Source organism: Choloepus didactylus, chromosome 1 (genome assembly GCF_015220235.1).
Source record: "Choloepus didactylus isolate mChoDid1 chromosome 1, mChoDid1.pri, whole genome shotgun sequence".
NCBI lineage: Eukaryota > Metazoa > Chordata > Mammalia > Pilosa > Megalonychidae > Choloepus > Choloepus didactylus.
The window spans coordinates 196,691,473-196,710,467 of NC_051307.1; the positions used below are offsets into that span (position 1 = coordinate 196,691,473).

The window sequence follows — 18,995 nt, forward strand, 5'->3', positions numbered from 1 at the left end:
TCCGAACACCTCTGTCAGCTGAGGCATGTGGCTGGCATCTGCTGGTCCTTTGCTCCTGGGTTCTGGTTTCAAAATGGCTTTCTCCAAAATGTCTCTGGGCTTCTGTCCCTCTCTGTCTCTCAGGTCCTGTGCATCCTTGCTTGTTCTTCCAGGGCATTTCTCATTAAGCCTTTGGGGGTCCTCTCTTAGCTTCTCTGGGAAAAACTCTGAGCTTCTTCTCTTAGCTTAGCATCTCCAAACATCCTTCTGGATGCATCTCCAAGTGTCTGAGTCTGTGTTAGCCCCTGAGTTCTCTTAAGGACTCCAGTAAACTAATCAAGACCCACCTTGAATGGGTGGGGTCACATCTCCATGGAAATAATCTAATCAGAAGTTCTCGCCCACAGTTGGGTAGGTCACATCTCTATGGAAACAACGTAATGAAAAGATCTCAACCATAATAAGTCTGCTTCCACAAGATTGCATTAAAGAACACAGTCTTTCCTGGGGTACATAACAGTTTCAGACTGGCACACTCCCCAAAATATAATTCTGACTATGTAAGAATCCAATGTGGTAACAAGAGGAATATATTTTAATTTCATTTTTAAAAAACAAATTCTTAAAACAAAAATACATACTTATAACAAAGTAGGAAGTTGGCAAGGACCTGTGGAAATTGTTTGGTATAAATATAGAAACTTAGATCAGTGGAACAGGATAGCTCAGAATAGACCCAATTTTATGTATTAAAGGGTTTAGTGTTAACAAAGTAAGACCATGGGGTTTAGGAAAGGGAGAATCAGTTTGAATAACTGGATAGCAACTTAGAAAGAGACATTCTGAGTATAAAGTATGGATCTAACTGCTCAGGTTCTACAGAGAGGCCTCGGGGTGTACAAGGGAAGGTAGCTAAGTGGGTGGGGCTCCTCATCTCCCCAGTTTAACCATGGGTTCTCTTTTATCTGTTTTATATTTAAATTCCCTTTCCAAAAGTTTTATGACTTAAAAACATTTGAAAAACTGTTGCCATTTAGCATATACCAAAATAAATCAATATGGTATATTAGCAATTTGGTAAACAGATTTAAGGTTTTTTGTTTGTTTGTTTGTTTGTTTGTTTGAGATCATGCAAAAAGTGATAACTTCTGTGGTTTAAAGTGATCAAAGGAAGCACGAAAGATAAATTTGCTTGTATGCATTTAAAATGGGTAAAGCTATTTGCTTCAAACGTTTTAGATTTAGTATTGATAATATCCAAAAAATTTCCAATTAAGACTAATAACACGAGTCAGCTATTGACAAAGGCGTAAACAGATAATTGTATTTCTTCTTGTATGAATTATAAACAGTTCTGGAGAGCAAAATCCTTTGTTTACTGGTTCACTAGAATTGTGTGCTCTTAATCAAAGGAGTAAAAGTAACCAATTATGGTAAGTTATCAGTGAAATGGCATTATGAATTGACAAAACCCTTTTAGAAGGCGATGTGGCAAGCAGTTCATGTCAAAAGCTATTAAAATGTTCCAAACTTTTTTATCCAACAGTCTAACCAGAGGAGATAATTTTTAAAGGAGATATTAATTTGATATTTTAATAATTAAAATTAAACAAAGAACTCAGTGTGCTTTTTATACTATCCCTTCTTTTTAAAACGTCCTCAGTTCCAGTTTTATTAATAAATTATAGTTGCACACACTCTGAATTGCACGTGTTAATCGATTGATCTTATATAGGGAGCTATCTAGATACTGCAAAGTAAATAGCAGCGAGAATTTATCTGTATGTGTCCTGGAAAAACAATTGTAATATATAAAAAAACTTTAAAACAAAGTTGAATGCTGTTATACTACCTTGTTAAAATTGTTATAACTGCAACACTAATTTTTCTGTGGTGCTGTTGAGCTTTATCAGTAGCTACTGACTTTCCCAAGCAATACAAGATAATCCAACTAGTAATAAGTACTTCTAGTAGAAATAATTAACAACAAAAAAAAAAGCCAAAATAATTTTCTAAGGGCAGTTTGAGCTGAAGTGTACAGATTTTAACCTGGGAAATTTAGAATGGGGCAGGAGGTCAATGAATTTATCCCAATTAAAATAATTATAGTAAAATCAGTGGAAAAATTTGAAATGGTTTAACTGTCTATAAAAAATAAGGAATTGATTTGACATGAAAAGAATACTTTGTCATGGGAAGTTAATCAGTGTTATAATTCTTAGAATGTCCATAATCATAAACTGAAGTCAAAAATGCCTAACGTCAAAATGTTGGTGGGTTAAATCAAGTAGTAGTATGTATCAAAATAGTCTGCATCCATCCCCAGATTATATAATTTCTCATAAGTGACCAGGCTACTACCTCAAAACTGAAGCAGTTTGATTCCTTGAGAGTTCATATTCAGACCATGATGTGTTTGATAATTTGGACCTATTCTTTGTGGATAGTATATGAGTTAGCTTCTAGTTTAATGATGAACATTCCTGGATGACTTCAAATATTATTGCCATTTTCACTTTTGTTTTATTTTCATCAAATGTTTCTGATATTGGAAATGTACCTTTCAAGAAAACCAATTTATACTATATCTTTAAATATAAAAAAGTCTAATTTAGGAAAGATGGATATTTTAAATGTAGCAAATGACTTTAATATATTTTCATTTTCAGTGAGCATGTTTATGAAATACTACAGAAAGTTTCCTCCCGGCATATACTTCGATTTACAAGTGTTAAATGGCCTTCTAAACTCTTTACTCGAGCATTGTTTATTGAAAGAAGTTTTTCAGGTAGTGAATCTCAGCATAATGGTTAAAATGCTGGTAAGTAACCTGAAAGCAAATATAATTTTAAAATTTTAAGTGAATTTCTTTGTTTATATTTTATTGTTTATATAATTTAGCAGTTATAGGTATCTATATTTGTTGAATATTTTCTAGAGTACATTTGTGTTTTTCAGCATAAACAAATTTGAGAAACTTAAGGTATACTGAAAGAAGACATGAAAATGAGTGTAATTTTTTTGTTTTATCCAGCCTGCTCTGAATATATTACTAAAAATATTTGAGCATGTGGCAACTATGAACTTAAGGAATGCTGTACCTGCTTTAGTTGATATCTTTTGCAAGGTATGATTTTATTTTATCTTTTTTATTCTCTGATAGTAAATAACCAAGAAAATTATTTCTACTTAACATCCTTCAACTGCCTTTTATTCACATTCTGGATACCAAAGAATTCTATTTTCAGAAATGTTCTTGTTTTCCTGAAATAGGTTTTATAAACAGACTCCAGTGGCTGACAGTCCTTCCCCTTTAATAAACTGTTCCAAGCACTCAAGGTGACTACTTTCTGATTCATGAACTGTCCACATCTCTACTCCTTAAACATGATTAAGGAAAATCCTCTTTCCCCAAAAGCTTTGAGGTAGTTTACAGCAAAAAGAATACACAAATTAATATATAAATAGAAAATCTTGACCCAAACAAAGAAAATAGACACAGAGAGACTCATTGGTTAAGAGTTGTTTTAAATTCAGCTCTAAATAAAAAAGAAATAAGAACTTTTTGTGGCTGTCTTAAAAATATGTGGAAACTTTTCCTTTTTTGATATACGTCATAGTATTTGGTACTACCCATCCAGTCTACTTCAGAATAGGCATAATAGCTGGAAAAGCCTCAGTTTTCTTTAGGAAGAAGCAGTGTTCATACTAGTAGATGAGTAGATATTTGAGTAAATACTTCTAGTTCCACCTTACAAAATGTGACACAATTATTTGTTGGACATTTTTTGAATTAGAAGTTACTGGTCACCTATAGTGGTTGTAGAAACCATCCTCAATAAGGATCCCATAAATTGTCGGAAATTGATTGCAGAATGTACCCAAATTACTGTACAAATAAAGTTGCCCATAACGGAGAATATCTGACAAAGAAGATGATTTTCATTTTGTTTGATACTAATTTCCCTATTGCAGCTATTTCAGGGTTTAGTGATGATAAAACTATATCATCAACAGAGAGGAATATGCGTTTCCTATTTCTTCCTCATAGCAACGTACAACACCCTATCTAATGAACAATATCATTAAGAAAAGAGCAACTAACAGCTTATTTTGTTGTTATCTAGTTTGTCAGAAAACAACTTATTTTTACCCTGAGTGCTTTGTTTTATTTTGATTTACCCTTGTTTTTTGAGCAGTGTTAAAGGGGAAATTTTTTAAGTGTGTTCATAACGAGATAACTAATTTGTTCTCTTGCAGGTTCATTTGTAGTTGGTCCTGTCCATTTAGTCAAAAGTCACTGCATGGTCAGTGATTACAACAGACCAAATATGGTCCTTCTGAATGTTAGAGAGCATAATAGTAAATAATTATAGTGTTTACTCCTTTACTTTGTAAAGTTTGGAAAACCATCTTGTCAAGGTAGAGAGGGCCAATAGATTGAAGAGAGGAACTGCTTTCCTTTTTTAAAATAAAACTGAGTTTCTCTGAGTCCAGAAGAACTGATATAAATAGTTTAAGGATTTGCACCTGGTATTTAGAACAGGCTTAAAAAAATTCTACAAATTTTTTCACCAAAACTGTTTTCAGTTTAAGTTGTTTAATCGTATGAGTTAGGGTGATAGTTTCCAGGACCCATTCAAAAGGGGCCTAGTGCCACAAAATTTAGGTAATTTTCCTTGAAGTCCAAAGATAGGGAAAATCTCTGAACATTTTTTTACCATTATCCTTCACTAAGAGAAATTATGTCTCAAAATATACATCAGTTATAAGTACTAACACCAAATTATAGGTCTCACACAGATTTATTGTACTATATATATTTTTGTATATTTATTATACTATTTATTTTTTAAGCAAAATAAAGATAATGGAATATTCTAAGTTAGCATATTTTAAGGTAGCTTCTCTCCCATTCTTCCCTGCTATCATTTTATTATCCTATCTAAATTCTTACTTTCTGGTACTCCTTTCAAATTTAGACTGGGGAGGCAAGGCATACATTCTCCCAAACATTCAAAAATATTTTAATATTTAAGTAGTCCCTAAAAAGGGGAAATTTCCTGAAAACTACAATGCAGCCATAGAACATTTTCAGCAAAAAAAAAAAAAAAAAATGTTGCTTGCAGAATTTCAGGTACCCCTCAACTGACTTAGTCTTAACTCCCTAATCTTACCAGTGCCTGTCTATGTCCAGGCACACATTAAAGAACTGATCATAACACCTTTGGGCAGAAGTCAACAGGATCATTTGAGCTGAGGCAATTAATGAAACTGCCTAACTGCAACCCTGTATCTTTCCCACCCTGCCCAGGTAATGGCACGCCTTAGAAGATCTATCAGAGAAGGCCTGCCTCTCATTCTTCTATTCTCATATCAGAAGCCTCTTGATACTCCCTTTAGCTCTCTCCATATAAACTGGGGAGCATGAAGAAGACAGGAAATAAATCATGTGAAAGAAGGAGAAAGCCTTTGAATTGAATTTTAAAAGTCAAATACTGTGTTATGTACAATCAGTCAGTCACCTCAGTTATTCATTTAATAAATAATTACTGGTTCTTCTCTAGGAAAGTCCCTGCCTATAAAGGCACAGGAGAAATACTTATCAGGAAGTTTACAAACAGGGGTAAGATATGAACACCAGTGCCTATATTGAAAAACAGACTGAGTAACAAACTAGAAGTACAAGTGATAAGTGGTTAAGATAACTTGAACAAGAAGAAAAATGATTGGATCCAAAGTTTTGAATTCAAAACTATTATTTTCATTTTTGTTTTAAATACCTGGAATAGGGTGTCTTATTGTGATTTGAAAATATTTGAAGAAAATATGCATCAAATTTTTAAAAAGTTTTAATTCCACTTGTCTCCTGTTTCACTTCTTCCATCCGTCTCTTAAATGTTTCACACACATTGGCTTCTTAGTTCACATTTTTACAAGAATGACTACTTTTCTCTCTTCTGCAGCTTGTTGAATCTGGGATGGTGCTTGATCCAGAACACTTTAACTATATTGTTAAACTCTTATACCAAGTACAGGCTTCCAAACAAGAAATAACTGCAGTTCTGGAAATGAAATCTAGGTGAGAAAAAATATTTACACTAAAATATATGTATTTTAGTGGGGACTTATAAAGGTTGAAGGCAAAGCACTTACCAGTGTACATATATCTAAACATCTAAGTAGCAGCTTGTTGTGAGCCCTTCTCCCATCTCTTCATCATGTCCTACCTTAGTCAGGCTGCCTCTAACCAACACTCCTGGCCAGCTGCAACAAATCATTCTCAGTATGTCATTTCATCTCAGTATCTGGCACCTCAAGTATAAAAGGAATCTCTTTTATCCTCAATTGCACAGCTTATTTAATTCTACTTGATGCATGCACTCATATGTATACAACTTACCTTAATTCTTTTTTCTTTCACTCACTTCTTGTTATATTAGTTTAACAAGCCCTCTTCCTTATTCTTTCTCACTTGTTCACTTTTTCTAATCAATTTATGGGCTTCCGAAGGCCTTTGTTTAAAAATTCTGATAAATATAAGAGCAGCACCATAATACATCTCTTTTGAAAAAGGAAAGCCATGACTTTTTAAAACTTTTTCTTAAATATAGCAGACATAGAGAAGTGTGCATTCATAAGTATTTAAATGAAACATAATTTTAAAAATGAAATCAAATTTGATAAAGAGCAAATGGCACCAACCCCTAAAGTCCTTAAGAATGCCCAGAAATCTTTAGAGGGGTTGTTTTTGTTTTTGTTTTTTTTTAACATTTTTATTGTGAAATATATATACAGAAAAGTGATAACTTTCATCGTACAGTTTAACTTCTCATTCCTCATCATCTTTTAGTGCAGAGGTTCGAAACTTTCTAGGTTCAGTGTTCCCAGGCCAAAAGAAATACTTTCACAGTCCTATTTATCAAATAGGTCCAGTCAAGTTAATTGTTGTAGTTTGTACAGTGTCCAACAGATGTCACTTGAAAATTAAAACTATCTTGTGTGCGCCTATGAATTTATGTAGAGCGTTGGCACATTATTAGTGAGTTGTGGCTCAAATTGATACTACTTCCCTTTAAGTACCAACACTGAAGATAAATTTGACTTCTTCACTTCTATGATTTCTTTTTCATTTGCTTAACTACTGGTAATTAACAATATTTGTGTTTTCTGTGAAAATTATAACATTATTTAGGTTAAATAGATTTTTTCAACTACCTAAGAAATGTATTTTTGTGAGACGGCTGCAAGTTATCTAGCATATAAATCTAGAATACAGTCCATTTACAGGTAGGGTGCATCTATATTTTCTTCCAAACATTAAGTTTGTTTTACTTCTTAGCCATGTGCTAAAGGCTTTTCCCATTTTGAGCAGTGGCAGCTCTAGCAGATAGTTTAAGTGTCTAGGGATTGGTTAGCAGATCCCATTCGCCTGCCAGATTCAGTAGCAGCTGGCACAGGGGAAGTGTTTGTATCAAGGTCCAGGAGGAGCAGCAGTACCTTGTGTCCAGGACAGGTACAGAACTCCACTCTTATGTGTTAGCCTTAGTTTTCAGACTTTTCAAAGTGACGCTATCACACAAATATTCTTAGGTTTTATTTTATAACTTCCAATTTTGAAAAAATTGTTTTCTCATATTCCGTGCCCCCTTCTGTGCTTCCACTTCAAAACAACCATATAGTACTTTGAAATAGATATTACTATTAGTGATTGTTTTAGTCTCCTAGCTGCTAAACAAATACCATACAATGGGTTGGCTTAACAGCAGGACTTTATTGGCTCACAGTTTCAGAGGCTAAAAGGCTTGGTCTGCCCTGGGTTCAGTATCTTCTGACTGGCCGGCAGTCTTTGGGGTCCCCTGGCTTTTTCATCATGTGCAGTGCACATGGCATTATCTCCTTTCTCTTCTGGGTTCTGTTGACTTCCTGTTTCTGGCTGCTCCCCTGGCTTTTCCTTCTGTGTCCAATTTCTTTTGCTTATAAGGACTTCAGCCATATTGGAACAAGGCCCACTGTCATTCAGTTTGGGTACACCTTAACTAATAACATCTTCAGAGGTCTTATTTACAAGTGGGTTCACACTGACAAGACTAGGGTTTGGGATCTGCACATACCTTTTGTGGAGGATATGATTCAGTCCCCAAGAGTGATTAATTTGACAAAGGAGAGAGTCCTGAAGGAGTAGGAAAATAGCTGTGGGTAGTTAAGGGGCATGGATCATGGTTGGTGATGTGCACCCAGTCCCAAGGCAGGAGAAAAAATATTTTCGTATGTATTATTTTATATTTGAATTTGCCTTACATTCTTTGGAATATCCTATTCTGGGCTAGGGAAATGAGTTTTAATGGCTACTGATACTTTGTTTTGATTATATTTTTTAATTAGCAAGTTTAAAATTCATTTGGAAGGCCTTCACTTTCAGTAGGTAAGGCTGCTACAAAGAATTTTAGCATTTATATTCAGGAATCAGTGAGAATTTAGGTGTGTCTATAATCTAGGAAATTTACTAACAAATTCAATGATTTAAAAAATTTTAATTGGAAATAATTTTAGATTTATGGAAATATTGCAAGAATTATTATAGAGATTCCCCGTATACCCTTCATCCAGATTCCTCTCATGTTAACATACTACAAAATTATAGTGCAATTATCAAAATCTGGAAATTAGCTTTGGAATGCTATTATTATCTAATTGTAAACCTGCTCAGTTCATCCTAGCAGGGTGTGCATGATGTTAATATTTCAAGTTATGTTATCGTTGCTCACGTATTTAAAATAGTATCCACTAGGTTTTTCTGTGAAGTTAAGTTTCTGGTAGTTTTAATTGGCATTTCCCTAATGGCTAATGATGTTGAGCATCTTTTTATATGCTTTTGGGCCATTTGTATACCTTCTTTGGTAAAGTTTCTTTCTATTCAAGTCTTTTGCCTATTTTTTAATTGAGTTGTTTGTTGGGTTTTTTTTTAATTTTTATTTTTATTGTTCCTTGTTTTGTTGTTGAGTTGTAGGATTCCTTTATATATTCTGGACATTAGACCCTTATTAGATATGTGATTTCCAAATATTTTCGCCCATTGTGTAGATTGTATTTTTACTATCATGATGGAGTCCTTCGCTGCACAAAATTTTTTAATTTTGGTGAGGTCCTACTCATCTTTTTTTTGTTTTGTTGCTTGTTTTTTAGGTGTAAAGTCTAAGAAACCATTGCCTAATACAAGGTCCTGAAGCTCCTTCCCTATGTTTTCTTCAAAGAGTTTTGTAGTGCTGGTTTTTATATTTAGATTTTGAATAGACATTTTTCCAAGAAGATATAGAAAGAACAAAAATCACATGAAAAGATGCTCTGAATCATTAGTCATTAGGGAAATGGCAATCAAAACCACAATAAGATATCATTTCATACCCAATAGAATGGGTACTATTAAAATCAAACAGAAAATAACAAGTGTTGGAAAGGATATGGTGAAGTAGGAACTCATTCCTTGTTGGTGAGGATGTAAAATGGTGCAGCCACTGTGGAAAATAGTTTGGTCGTGCCTCAGAATGTTAAGTATAGAATTACCATTTGACCTGGCATCCTACTTCTAGGTATATACCTAAAAGAATTGAGTGTAGGGACTCCAACATAGTATTTGCATGCAGATGTTCATAGTGGCATTATTCACAATTGCCAAAAAGTAAATGACTTAAGTCTCCATCAACAGATAAATCAATAAAATATAGAATGTACAAAGGAATATTATTTGACTGTAAAAAGAAGTTTTGATACATGCTACAACATTGGTGAACCTTGAAGACATCATGTTTGGTGAAATAAGCAAGACACAAAAGTCAAATAGTATATGATATGACTCAGTGTGAAATAATTAGGATATGCAAAGTCGTAATAAAGTCAGAAACTAGAATATAGGTTTCCAAGAGCCAGGTGGGGGAGGGAATGGGAAGTTAATGTCTAATTAGTACTTAGTTTCTGTTTCAGGTGCCAGAAAAGGTTTGGTAATGGATGATAGTGATAATGGCTCAACATTGTGAATGTAATTAACATTACTGAATAATTGAAAGTGTGTAAAATTTTAGGTTGTATATATGTTACAGATTAAAAGTTTAAAAATCCATTAAACTGTGAAACACGAAGAGTGAACCATAATGTAAACTATGAACTATAGTTAATATTATAATTATAATATTGTTTCATCAGTTGTAGCAAAGATGCCACCCTAATGTAAAGTGTTTATAATAGCGAAAACTGCATGTTGGGAGGGGGGTATATGGGGCCATATATTATTAACATGAGTTTTCTGTAAACCTACAACTGCTCTAATAAAAATTTCTTTAAAAGTTTTTTAAAAATGTCAATTAGTTTGTGTGATGGTTAAGTTCATGTGTCAACTTGGCCATGTGATGGTGTCCAGGTGTCTGCTCAAGCAAGCACTGGCCTAACCATTACTGCAGGCACACTTGTGGCTGGTTAATAAACCAGAAGGCTGGTTTATTAAATCATCAGTCAATTGACTGCACCTGCAACTGATTACATCAACAAAGGGCATGTCTTCTGCAATGAGAGAATTTAATCAGCTGGATTTAATCCAGTCAATTGAAGATTTTTTTTAAGGGAGAAAGAGAGAGAGAACTTTCACTTCTTCTTTGGCTAGCCAATGTCTCCTGAGGAGTTCATCAAACACCTTCATCAGAGTTGCCAGTTCACTGCCTGCCCTATGGATTTTGGACTTGTGCATCCCCACAGTTGCATGAGACACTTTCATAAAATCTTAAATTTACAGATATCTCTTGTTGGTCCTGTTTCCCTAGAGAAGCCTAAGTAATACAGTTTGAATCTGACTTCCAGCTCTATCACTAACCACCTGTGTCACATAGGGAAGTTGTTAACTTCTTTGACTCTCAGTTTTTCTTCATATAAACAAGAGAAAAAAGAAGATAGCATCCGTTATCAGTATCAGGAATGAAATGAGATATCAGTACAGATCCTACAACCGCTAAAAGGATAATAAGGGATGACTGAACAATTCAACACACATAAACTAAACACCTTAAGTGAAACGGAGGAAGTCCTCAAAAACCACAAGCTACCAAAGCTCACTAAATATGAAATAATCTGAGTAGTCTTATAACTATTAAGGAAATTTAATTCTTCATTAGAGATCTTCCAAAAAAGAAATACTGTGGTCCACATGGTTTCACTGGAGAATTCTTCCAGTCATTTAAAAAAGAATCAGTGCCAGTTTACTTCTATCTTCCAGAAAATAGAAGAGGAGGGAACACTTACTGTGCTGGTTTGATGTATTATGTCCCCCAAAACTCCATGATCTTCAATGCAATCTTGTGGGGGCAGATGTATTAGTGTTGATTAGGTTGGAATATTGGATTAGGTTGTTTCCATGGAAATGTGACCCACCCAACTGTAGGTGATAACTCTGATTGGATAATTTCCATGGAGATGTGGCCCTGCCTCTTCAGGGTGAGTATTAATTGGATCACTGAAGTACTTTAAAAATACCCACACAGGCCTAGAGCAGCTGAGAGCAACTGAGAGTGACATTTTGAAGAGGAGCTGCAGCCTAGAGAGGAATGTCCTGGGAGAAAGCCATTTTGAACCCAGAACTCTGGAGCAGATGCCAGCCATGTGCCTTCCCAGAGGTTTTCTGGACGCCACTGGCCATCCTCCAGTGAAGGTACCCGATTGCTGATGCATACCTTAGACACTTTATGGCCTTAAGACTGTAACTTTGTAACCAAATAAACACCCTTTATAAAAGCCAATCCATTTCTGGTATTTTGCATGATGGCAGCATTAGCAAACTGGAACACTTACCAACTCATTTTATGAAGCTAGTGTTAACCCAGATGCTAAAACCTGACAGAGAATAAAAACAAACAAACAAAAAAACCTAGACCAACACCCCTTATCAGTTTAAATGCAAGAATCCTCAACAAAATGCCAGCATATCGAGTCCAGCAATGTACAAAAAGAATTGTACACCATGACCAAATGTGTGTGATTTATTCCAAGAATGCAAAGATGGTTCAGTATCTGGAAAACAATCAATGTAATCCACCATGACAGCAGCATAAGAGGAAAAAAATCACATGATCATTATCAACTAATATGGAAAGAACATTTAATAAAATTCAATACCTTGCATGGTAAAAACTCACCAAATTGAGAGTAAAGAAGAAATTCTAATGTTTATTAAAAAGATCTGTAAGAGACAGTCACCACCTCCACCACCGCCATGGCCAGTCAGTCCCAGGGCATCCAACAGCTGCTGCAGGCCAAGAAGCATGCCGCAGAGAAGGTCTCTGAGGCTCACAAGTGAAAGAACCAGAGGCTGAAGCAGGCCAAAGAAGCATCTCAGGCTGAAATTGAACAGTACCACCTGCAGAGGGAGAAAGAGTTCAAGGCCAAGGAAGCTGCGGCTTTAGGATCCCATGGCAGTTGTAGCACTGAAGTGGAGAAGGAGACCCAGGAGATGACGACCATTCCGCAGACCTACTTCCAGCAGAACAGGGAGGAAGTCCTAGATAACCTCTTGGCCTTTGTCTGTGACATCCGGCCAGAAATCCACAAACTACTGCATAAATGGATAGAGGAGGAGTGCATGTTCCACGAATTGGCATTTTAGATGCCCTCACATGGAATATGAAGCTTTAGCAAAGCCAGAGTTATATTCTTGTGGAAAGGTATTAAATTATTTCTCTATGTTACATAGGAGGCCGTTTCACTTTTTGGAGAGTAGCAAACCTAGCTTCTTTGTACAGACTTAGAGCTTCTCCAAAGATTCCATCTTTTTACCTCATATTTCTTCTAAATTTAATGGGTATATGTTGTCTGTTTTCCTGTGTCATTTAGCTCAAGCTCCATATAAGGCAATATTGACTTTTTCTTTCTTAGATCTAGTACCAAAATAAAAATATTTGAAGAAAGAAAGGGGTTAAATATTTAATTTCCCTAAGGTTTTCTTAAAGGTCAGGGGCTTTACCTATGTAAAAGTAGCAAATAGTCATTTGTAATCTGCATGAAGTAGCAGCCAGCCTTAAATTATTCCTTTCTAGCTAAGAGAACAATGAATACTAGAATAATCATTTGGGCTGCATTTAGTTTCTCTTAATAAGAATTACTAGATAGATTTCAAGAACTTGTTACATTGCTTGTAATTGCTTAATGTACTGATAATCACTTTAAAGACTCTTTGTCATGCAAAAAAAATCTGTAAGAAATCTGAAGCAAATATAATAGATGAAAGATCAGATGTTTTCCTCCTATTGGGAACAAGGCAAAGATGTTCACTTACACCATCCTTACTCGACAGAGTACTGGAAATCCTAACCAGCACAATAAGGCAATAAAAGGAAGTAAAGGCATACAGATTGGAACTGAAGAAATAAAACTATCCCTATTTGCCCATGGCATGATTATCTACATAGAAAATGCCAAGAATCTACATAAAATCTCCTAGAACTAGTAAGTGAATTCGGCAAAGTCACAGGATACAATATCAAAACAAAAAAACTATCATATTTCTGTGTAATAGCAATGAACCATGAAAACTAAAATTTTAGGTTGTATATATGTTAGAATATAAATTTTAAAATACAGGACTGTGCAATACAAACAGTGGACTCTAATGTAAACTATGAACTATAGTTAATAGTACAATTACAATAATATTCTTTCATCATTTGTAACAAAAGTTCCACATTAATAAAAAGTGTTAATAATTGGGGATAGTACTCTATATTTTCTGCATTATTTTTCTGTAAATCTGCACTTCTTTAATAAAATATATTTTTTAAAAACCACATTTGCAAATGCTAAAAAAAAAAAAGACAGGTAAAAATGTATCAAAAAACGTACTGGGTTTGTATGCTGAAATTACAAAATGCTGATACTTTGAAGAAACCAAAAAAATGTTAAACAAAAAGAAATGTTCATAGTTTGGGAGACTTATCATAGTAAAGATCGCAGTTATCTCCCAGTTCATCTATTTTTTTAACACAATTTCTATCAAAATCTCAGCAAGATTTTTTGAAGATATAAGAAAGGCTAAATTTAAAATTTATATGGAGAGGTAAATGAACTACAATAACTAAAACAATTTTTGAAAAATTGTTGAGAGGAATTACTCTACCTGATATTAAAATTTACTTTATAGGTACAGTGATCAAGGCATTGTGGTATTGGGCAGAGAGATAGGTACATAGATCAAAGGAAAAGAGAGACTCCAGAAATAAACCACCAGCAATATGCCCAAGTGATTTTTTTTTATGTTAAATGTTCATATTTTATTTTCCTGGATGCTAAACAAATAACATAAAATAGGTTGACTTAACAATGGGAATTTTTCAGAGGCTATAGGATGGAGGCTAGACTGCTTGTTTCTTCTTGGGATGGGTGTCTTCTGACTGGATGGCAGTCTCTGGGGTTCCTTGTCTTTTGTGGTACATGTCAATGCACATAGCAGCATCTTCTTTCCCTTTTCTGTTGAATTCCAGCTTCTGGATATTTCTTGTAGCTTCTCTTTCTGACCTTCATTCTGTTTATAAAGGACTCCAATAATCCACAGTAAAGTGCAACCTGACTCAATTGGGACCCACCTTAACTGAAGTAGCATTTGACAGATCTTGTTTACAGTGGGCTCATCCACACCCACAGAATGCTGGCCAGGACCACAAACAGGTCCAAACTGGGTATACAGTTCAATCCACTACACTACATTTCTCTGGGCTTGCATATTTGCTGTTTAAATGGGATAATAAGAGATGCAAAAATTTATTGAGCAAACACTGTAAACATTTGGTATATACCATTTTTTTTGTTTTGAAATAAATTCAAAGTTACATGAATAGTTGCAAAAACAATACTAGCCCCATACATAGAATTCCATCATACCCTGACCCCCCTCCCCAGATAGCTCAATCCACCAACTTTAGCATGCTGTCACATAGCTATTTCTTTCCCTCCCTCACTCCCCATCTGTCATCCATCATATATTTCTCTGTCTTCTGAATATATGAGAGTTAGCTGCACACATCCTTGAACATACACTATAATTCACTTATGTACTTCCCATGAACAAGAACATTCTTTTATGTAATTCCATTAAGCGCAGCTAAGAAGTATAAGAGATTTAACAATGATACAGTGCTTACATTCTTTATTTCCTTTTCCTTATGTCTCAACTGTGTCCCTTCGAGCCACCTGTCCTCACCCTCCAATCCCATCCAAGTTCATCTTTAGCATTCAATTGTCGTCTAGTTAGACTGTCTTTTTTTTTTTTCTTTTTTCAATTGTGGAAACACATATACAGCCTAAATCTTCCCATTCCATCCCCTCCCTAGCCTTACCATTAGTGGGATTAATCACATTTAGAATGATGTTATGCTCTTTCCCACCATCCATTACTGAAAATTTCCCTTCACCTCAAACAGCAACCCTACACTCCTTTCTTAACTCCCCATTGCCCCTTCCCCCATTTCTCTTAACCCAAACTCTACTTTTCATCTCTATGGTTATATTCTCTGATAATTTCTTTGTGTTTACTGTGGGGCTTAAAATTAACCTCTTAAATCCCTATCAATCTTGTTTTTCTTTGATACCACCTTCACTTCAATAGGGCACATAAACTATGTTCCTATACTCCTTCATTCCCCCACCTTTATATAGTTGTCTAAAATTACATATTTTACATTGAGTTCAAAACCACTGATTTGTCCTTAGAGTTTGTGTATTTTTTATCATGTAGGAAGTAAATAGTGGAGTTATAGTTCAAAAATTATTGACTTCTATTTGTATTCCATTGTGGTTGGAGAATGTTCTTTGAGTATATTCAATTTTTTTTTTTTTTAATTTCTTGAGGCTTGTTTTATGTCCCAGCTTATGGTCCCTTCTGGAGAAAGATCTGTGATCACTAGAGAAAAATGAGTGTCCTGGTGATTTGGGATGTAAGGTACTATATATGTCTGTTAAAATTCTCTATATCTCTTTCTCCTTTCTTTGTCTCTCTGTTGGTAGGGCTTCCTTTAGAATCTGAAGTAGGGCAGGTCTTTTATTTGCAAAGTCTCTCAGCATTTGTTTGTCTGTGAAAAATTTAAGCTCTCCCTCAAATTTGAAGGGGAGTTCTGCTGGATAAAGTATTCTTGGTTGGAAATTTTTCTCTCTCAGAATTTTAAATATGTCATGCCACTGCCTTCTCACCGCCATAGTGGCCACTGAGTAGTCACTACTTAGTCTTATATTGTTTCCTTTGTATGTGGTGAATTGCTTTTCTTTTGCTGCTTTCAGAACTTGCTCCTTCTCTTCCATATTTGAGAGTCTGATCAGAATATGTCTTGGGGTGGGTTTATTTGGATTTATTCTATTTGGAGTTTGCTGGGCATTTATGCTTTGTGTGTTTATATTGTGTAGAAGTTTGGGGAAGTTTTCCCCAACAATTTCTTTGAATACTCTTTCTAGACCTTTACCCTTCTCTTCCCCTTCTGGGATACCAATGACTCTTAAGTTTGGACGTTTTATTTTATCTATCGTATCCCTGAGATCCATTGCAATTTTTTCAATTTTTTTCTCCATTCTTTCTTTTGTTCTTTCATTTTCTATTCTGTGGATTTCTAGGACATTGAGAAGTTGTTCAGCTTCCTCTAGTCTTGTATTGTGAATATCCAGAGTCTTTTTAATTTAGCCAACAGTTTCTTTTATTTCCATAAGATCTTCTATTTTTTTATTTACTCTTGCAGCGTCTTCTTTATGCTCTTCTAGGGTCTTCTTTATGGCACTTATATCCTGGGCTATGGTCCTCTTGATGTCCTTTAAATCCTTTGCCATGTTTTCGTTCTTTGATTGTAGTACTTTAATTAATTTTGCAAGGTACAATGTTTCTTCTGAAATCTTGATTTGTGTGTTTGGAGCTGGATTCTCCATATCGTCTGGTTTTATCATATACATTAAGATTTTCTGTTGTTTTGGGGCTCTTGGCATTTGTTTTGTTTGATAGGGTTCTTTCAAGTTGTATCAAAAAAGAAGGATATCAATCTAATTTTTCAGAGACACAGTTTGGTGATGTACACTTTCTCTTACTAACCAGCAGATGGCATCTGTGAGTCTTTAATTTGTTAGAATTGCAGCTTGGTGACATACACTTTCTATAACTAACCAGCAGATGGCGTCCGTGAGTCACTTATTCCTCTCAAGTCAGTTCTCCCCAACTTTGTGGTATGTGGGGATCTGATTCTTTTGGGGTCCAATTGGTGCACTTAATTTGGGTGTGTTGTCGGTGCTGTCTGCCCTCAATGAGGGGCGTGTGCCTGAGTGGTTAGGGAGGAAGGGCAGGTCTAACAATCAAATCTCCCAGGTGTTCCCGGAGATTTAAGGCTGTTCTCTGCCGCTGACACAAAAGTCCTTGGTATTGGCATAGGTTCCCTGGGATTTCCAAGCGGTTCCCTCCTCCCTGCTGTGCTTTTCCAGGACCTCTGTTGGGGGGGGGGGGGGCGGGCTGTGCCACGTCACAAGTGAGTGCCAGCCTCCAGGGAAGCCCTGGGCTGCTGGGCTGTGTAGGGGCATTCCCAGCCCGCTTCAAAGATGGTTGAATGGGACACGTTACGTTCCCCCTTTCTGCACAGTTCCGCTCTCCCAGTTCCGGGACAGTCAGCCATGGGTGTATTCAAGGCCACTGTCCACGGCCGATATTGTGTCGTGTGAGCGATGCTGCGGGAAAGACTCCCTGTCAGGCTGGGTTTCTTGTCTCAGGTCTGTGCTGTGTGTTCAGCCAGGCAGGAGTAGCCCCGCCCGCTGGGGAGACGGTTGGGAGGCTGGGCCTCTCTCCTCGGCTCTGCACCGTGTGCTCGGCCCCAGGCAGGAGCAGCCCCGCCCGCTGGGGAGACTGCTGCAAGTTGTGTGTCTCCCCTTTGTTTCCCTGGACCCAAGACAATCAGCAGTGGGTGTGGGAAGGGCTATCCTCCACCCCAGACACCAAGACATTAGTCCAGACTGCTCCCGTCTTATCTGCAGCTAGTCCCAGGCTGCTTTTATTTTTTCTAAAAAGTCCAATCCACCGTTTCCCCCCAACGCAGCATGGCCGAGGGATTCAGCCTACTCACTCACTCGTTTCAGAATGCAGACTCCTGGTTTCACCAAACGCACGTTCCCTGTGGCTTTAGCAGAACTTGTCCAGCTGGTGCTACTTTGGAAGTGGTGTTCTGGGTCCTTTCTGGTTTTTTATCTAGTGTTTTCCACGGAGGTGTTTTTTTCTCTGTCTCACCTAGTCACCATCTTAGGTTTCTCCCCAAGTGATTTTTTACAAAGGCTCAAAAGTAATTCAGGGAAAGAATTTTGACAAAGGATGCTAGAGCAACTGGACATTTGTAGTAAAAAAAAAATGTACTTTGACCCAAATTTCATATCTTATCCAAAAATTAATTAAAAAATGTATCTTGGATTTAAATGTAAAATCTAAAACTTTTAGAAAAGAATGGAAAATTTGGGGGGGATCTGTGGCTAGGAGAAGATGGCTTAGCAATGAAACCAAAACACAACATGTAAAATAAAACATTGATAAATTGGACTTCATTAAAATTTTAAAAGTTTACTTTGCAAAAGGCCCGGTTAAGAGGAGGAAAAGACAAGCTACAAATTAGAAGAAAATATTTGTAAGCCACATACCAAAAAGAGATATTGGGATGAATCTGGACCCGCCATCATGGGATTGAGAACATCTTCTTGACCAAAAGGAGGATGCAAAATAAAACAAAGTTTCAGTGGCAGGGAGATTTCAAATGGAATTGAGAGGTCATTCTGGTGGGCATTCTTACTCACTATATAGATAATCCTTTTTAGGTTTTAATGTACTGGAATAGCTAGAAGTAAATACCTGAAACTGTCAAACTCCAACCCAGTAGCCTTGACTGTTGAAGACAATTGTATAGCAATGCAACTTACAAGGGGTGACAGTGTGATTGTGAAAGCTTTGTCCAGTATATGGATGGATGAATAGAAAAATGAGGACA

The 18,995-nt window shown here is 36.1% G+C and overlaps 1 protein-coding gene and 1 pseudogene across 4 annotated transcripts in view; both read left to right on the forward strand.

The window, feature by feature from the left end:
• Window positions 1–18,995, forward strand: part of TOPAZ1 (testis and ovary specific PAZ domain containing 1) — a 122,001-nt gene that overhangs the window by 50,698 nt on the left and 52,308 nt on the right. For all 4 annotated transcript variants that reach the window (XR_005218685.1, XM_037848577.1, XM_037848585.1 and 1 more), the window contains exons 10-12: window positions 2,649–2,800; window positions 3,014–3,106; window positions 5,946–6,061. Coding sequence is in view for 3 of the 4 variants with exons in the window: in XM_037848577.1 (XP_037704505.1) it covers window positions 2,649–2,800; window positions 3,014–3,106; window positions 5,946–6,061 (361 nt within the window). In the remaining variant the exon portion in view is untranslated. The remainder of the gene's footprint in view (window positions 1–2,648; window positions 2,801–3,013; window positions 3,107–5,945; window positions 6,062–18,995) is intronic.
• On the forward strand, window positions 12,233–12,587 carry LOC119543666 (annotated as a pseudogene).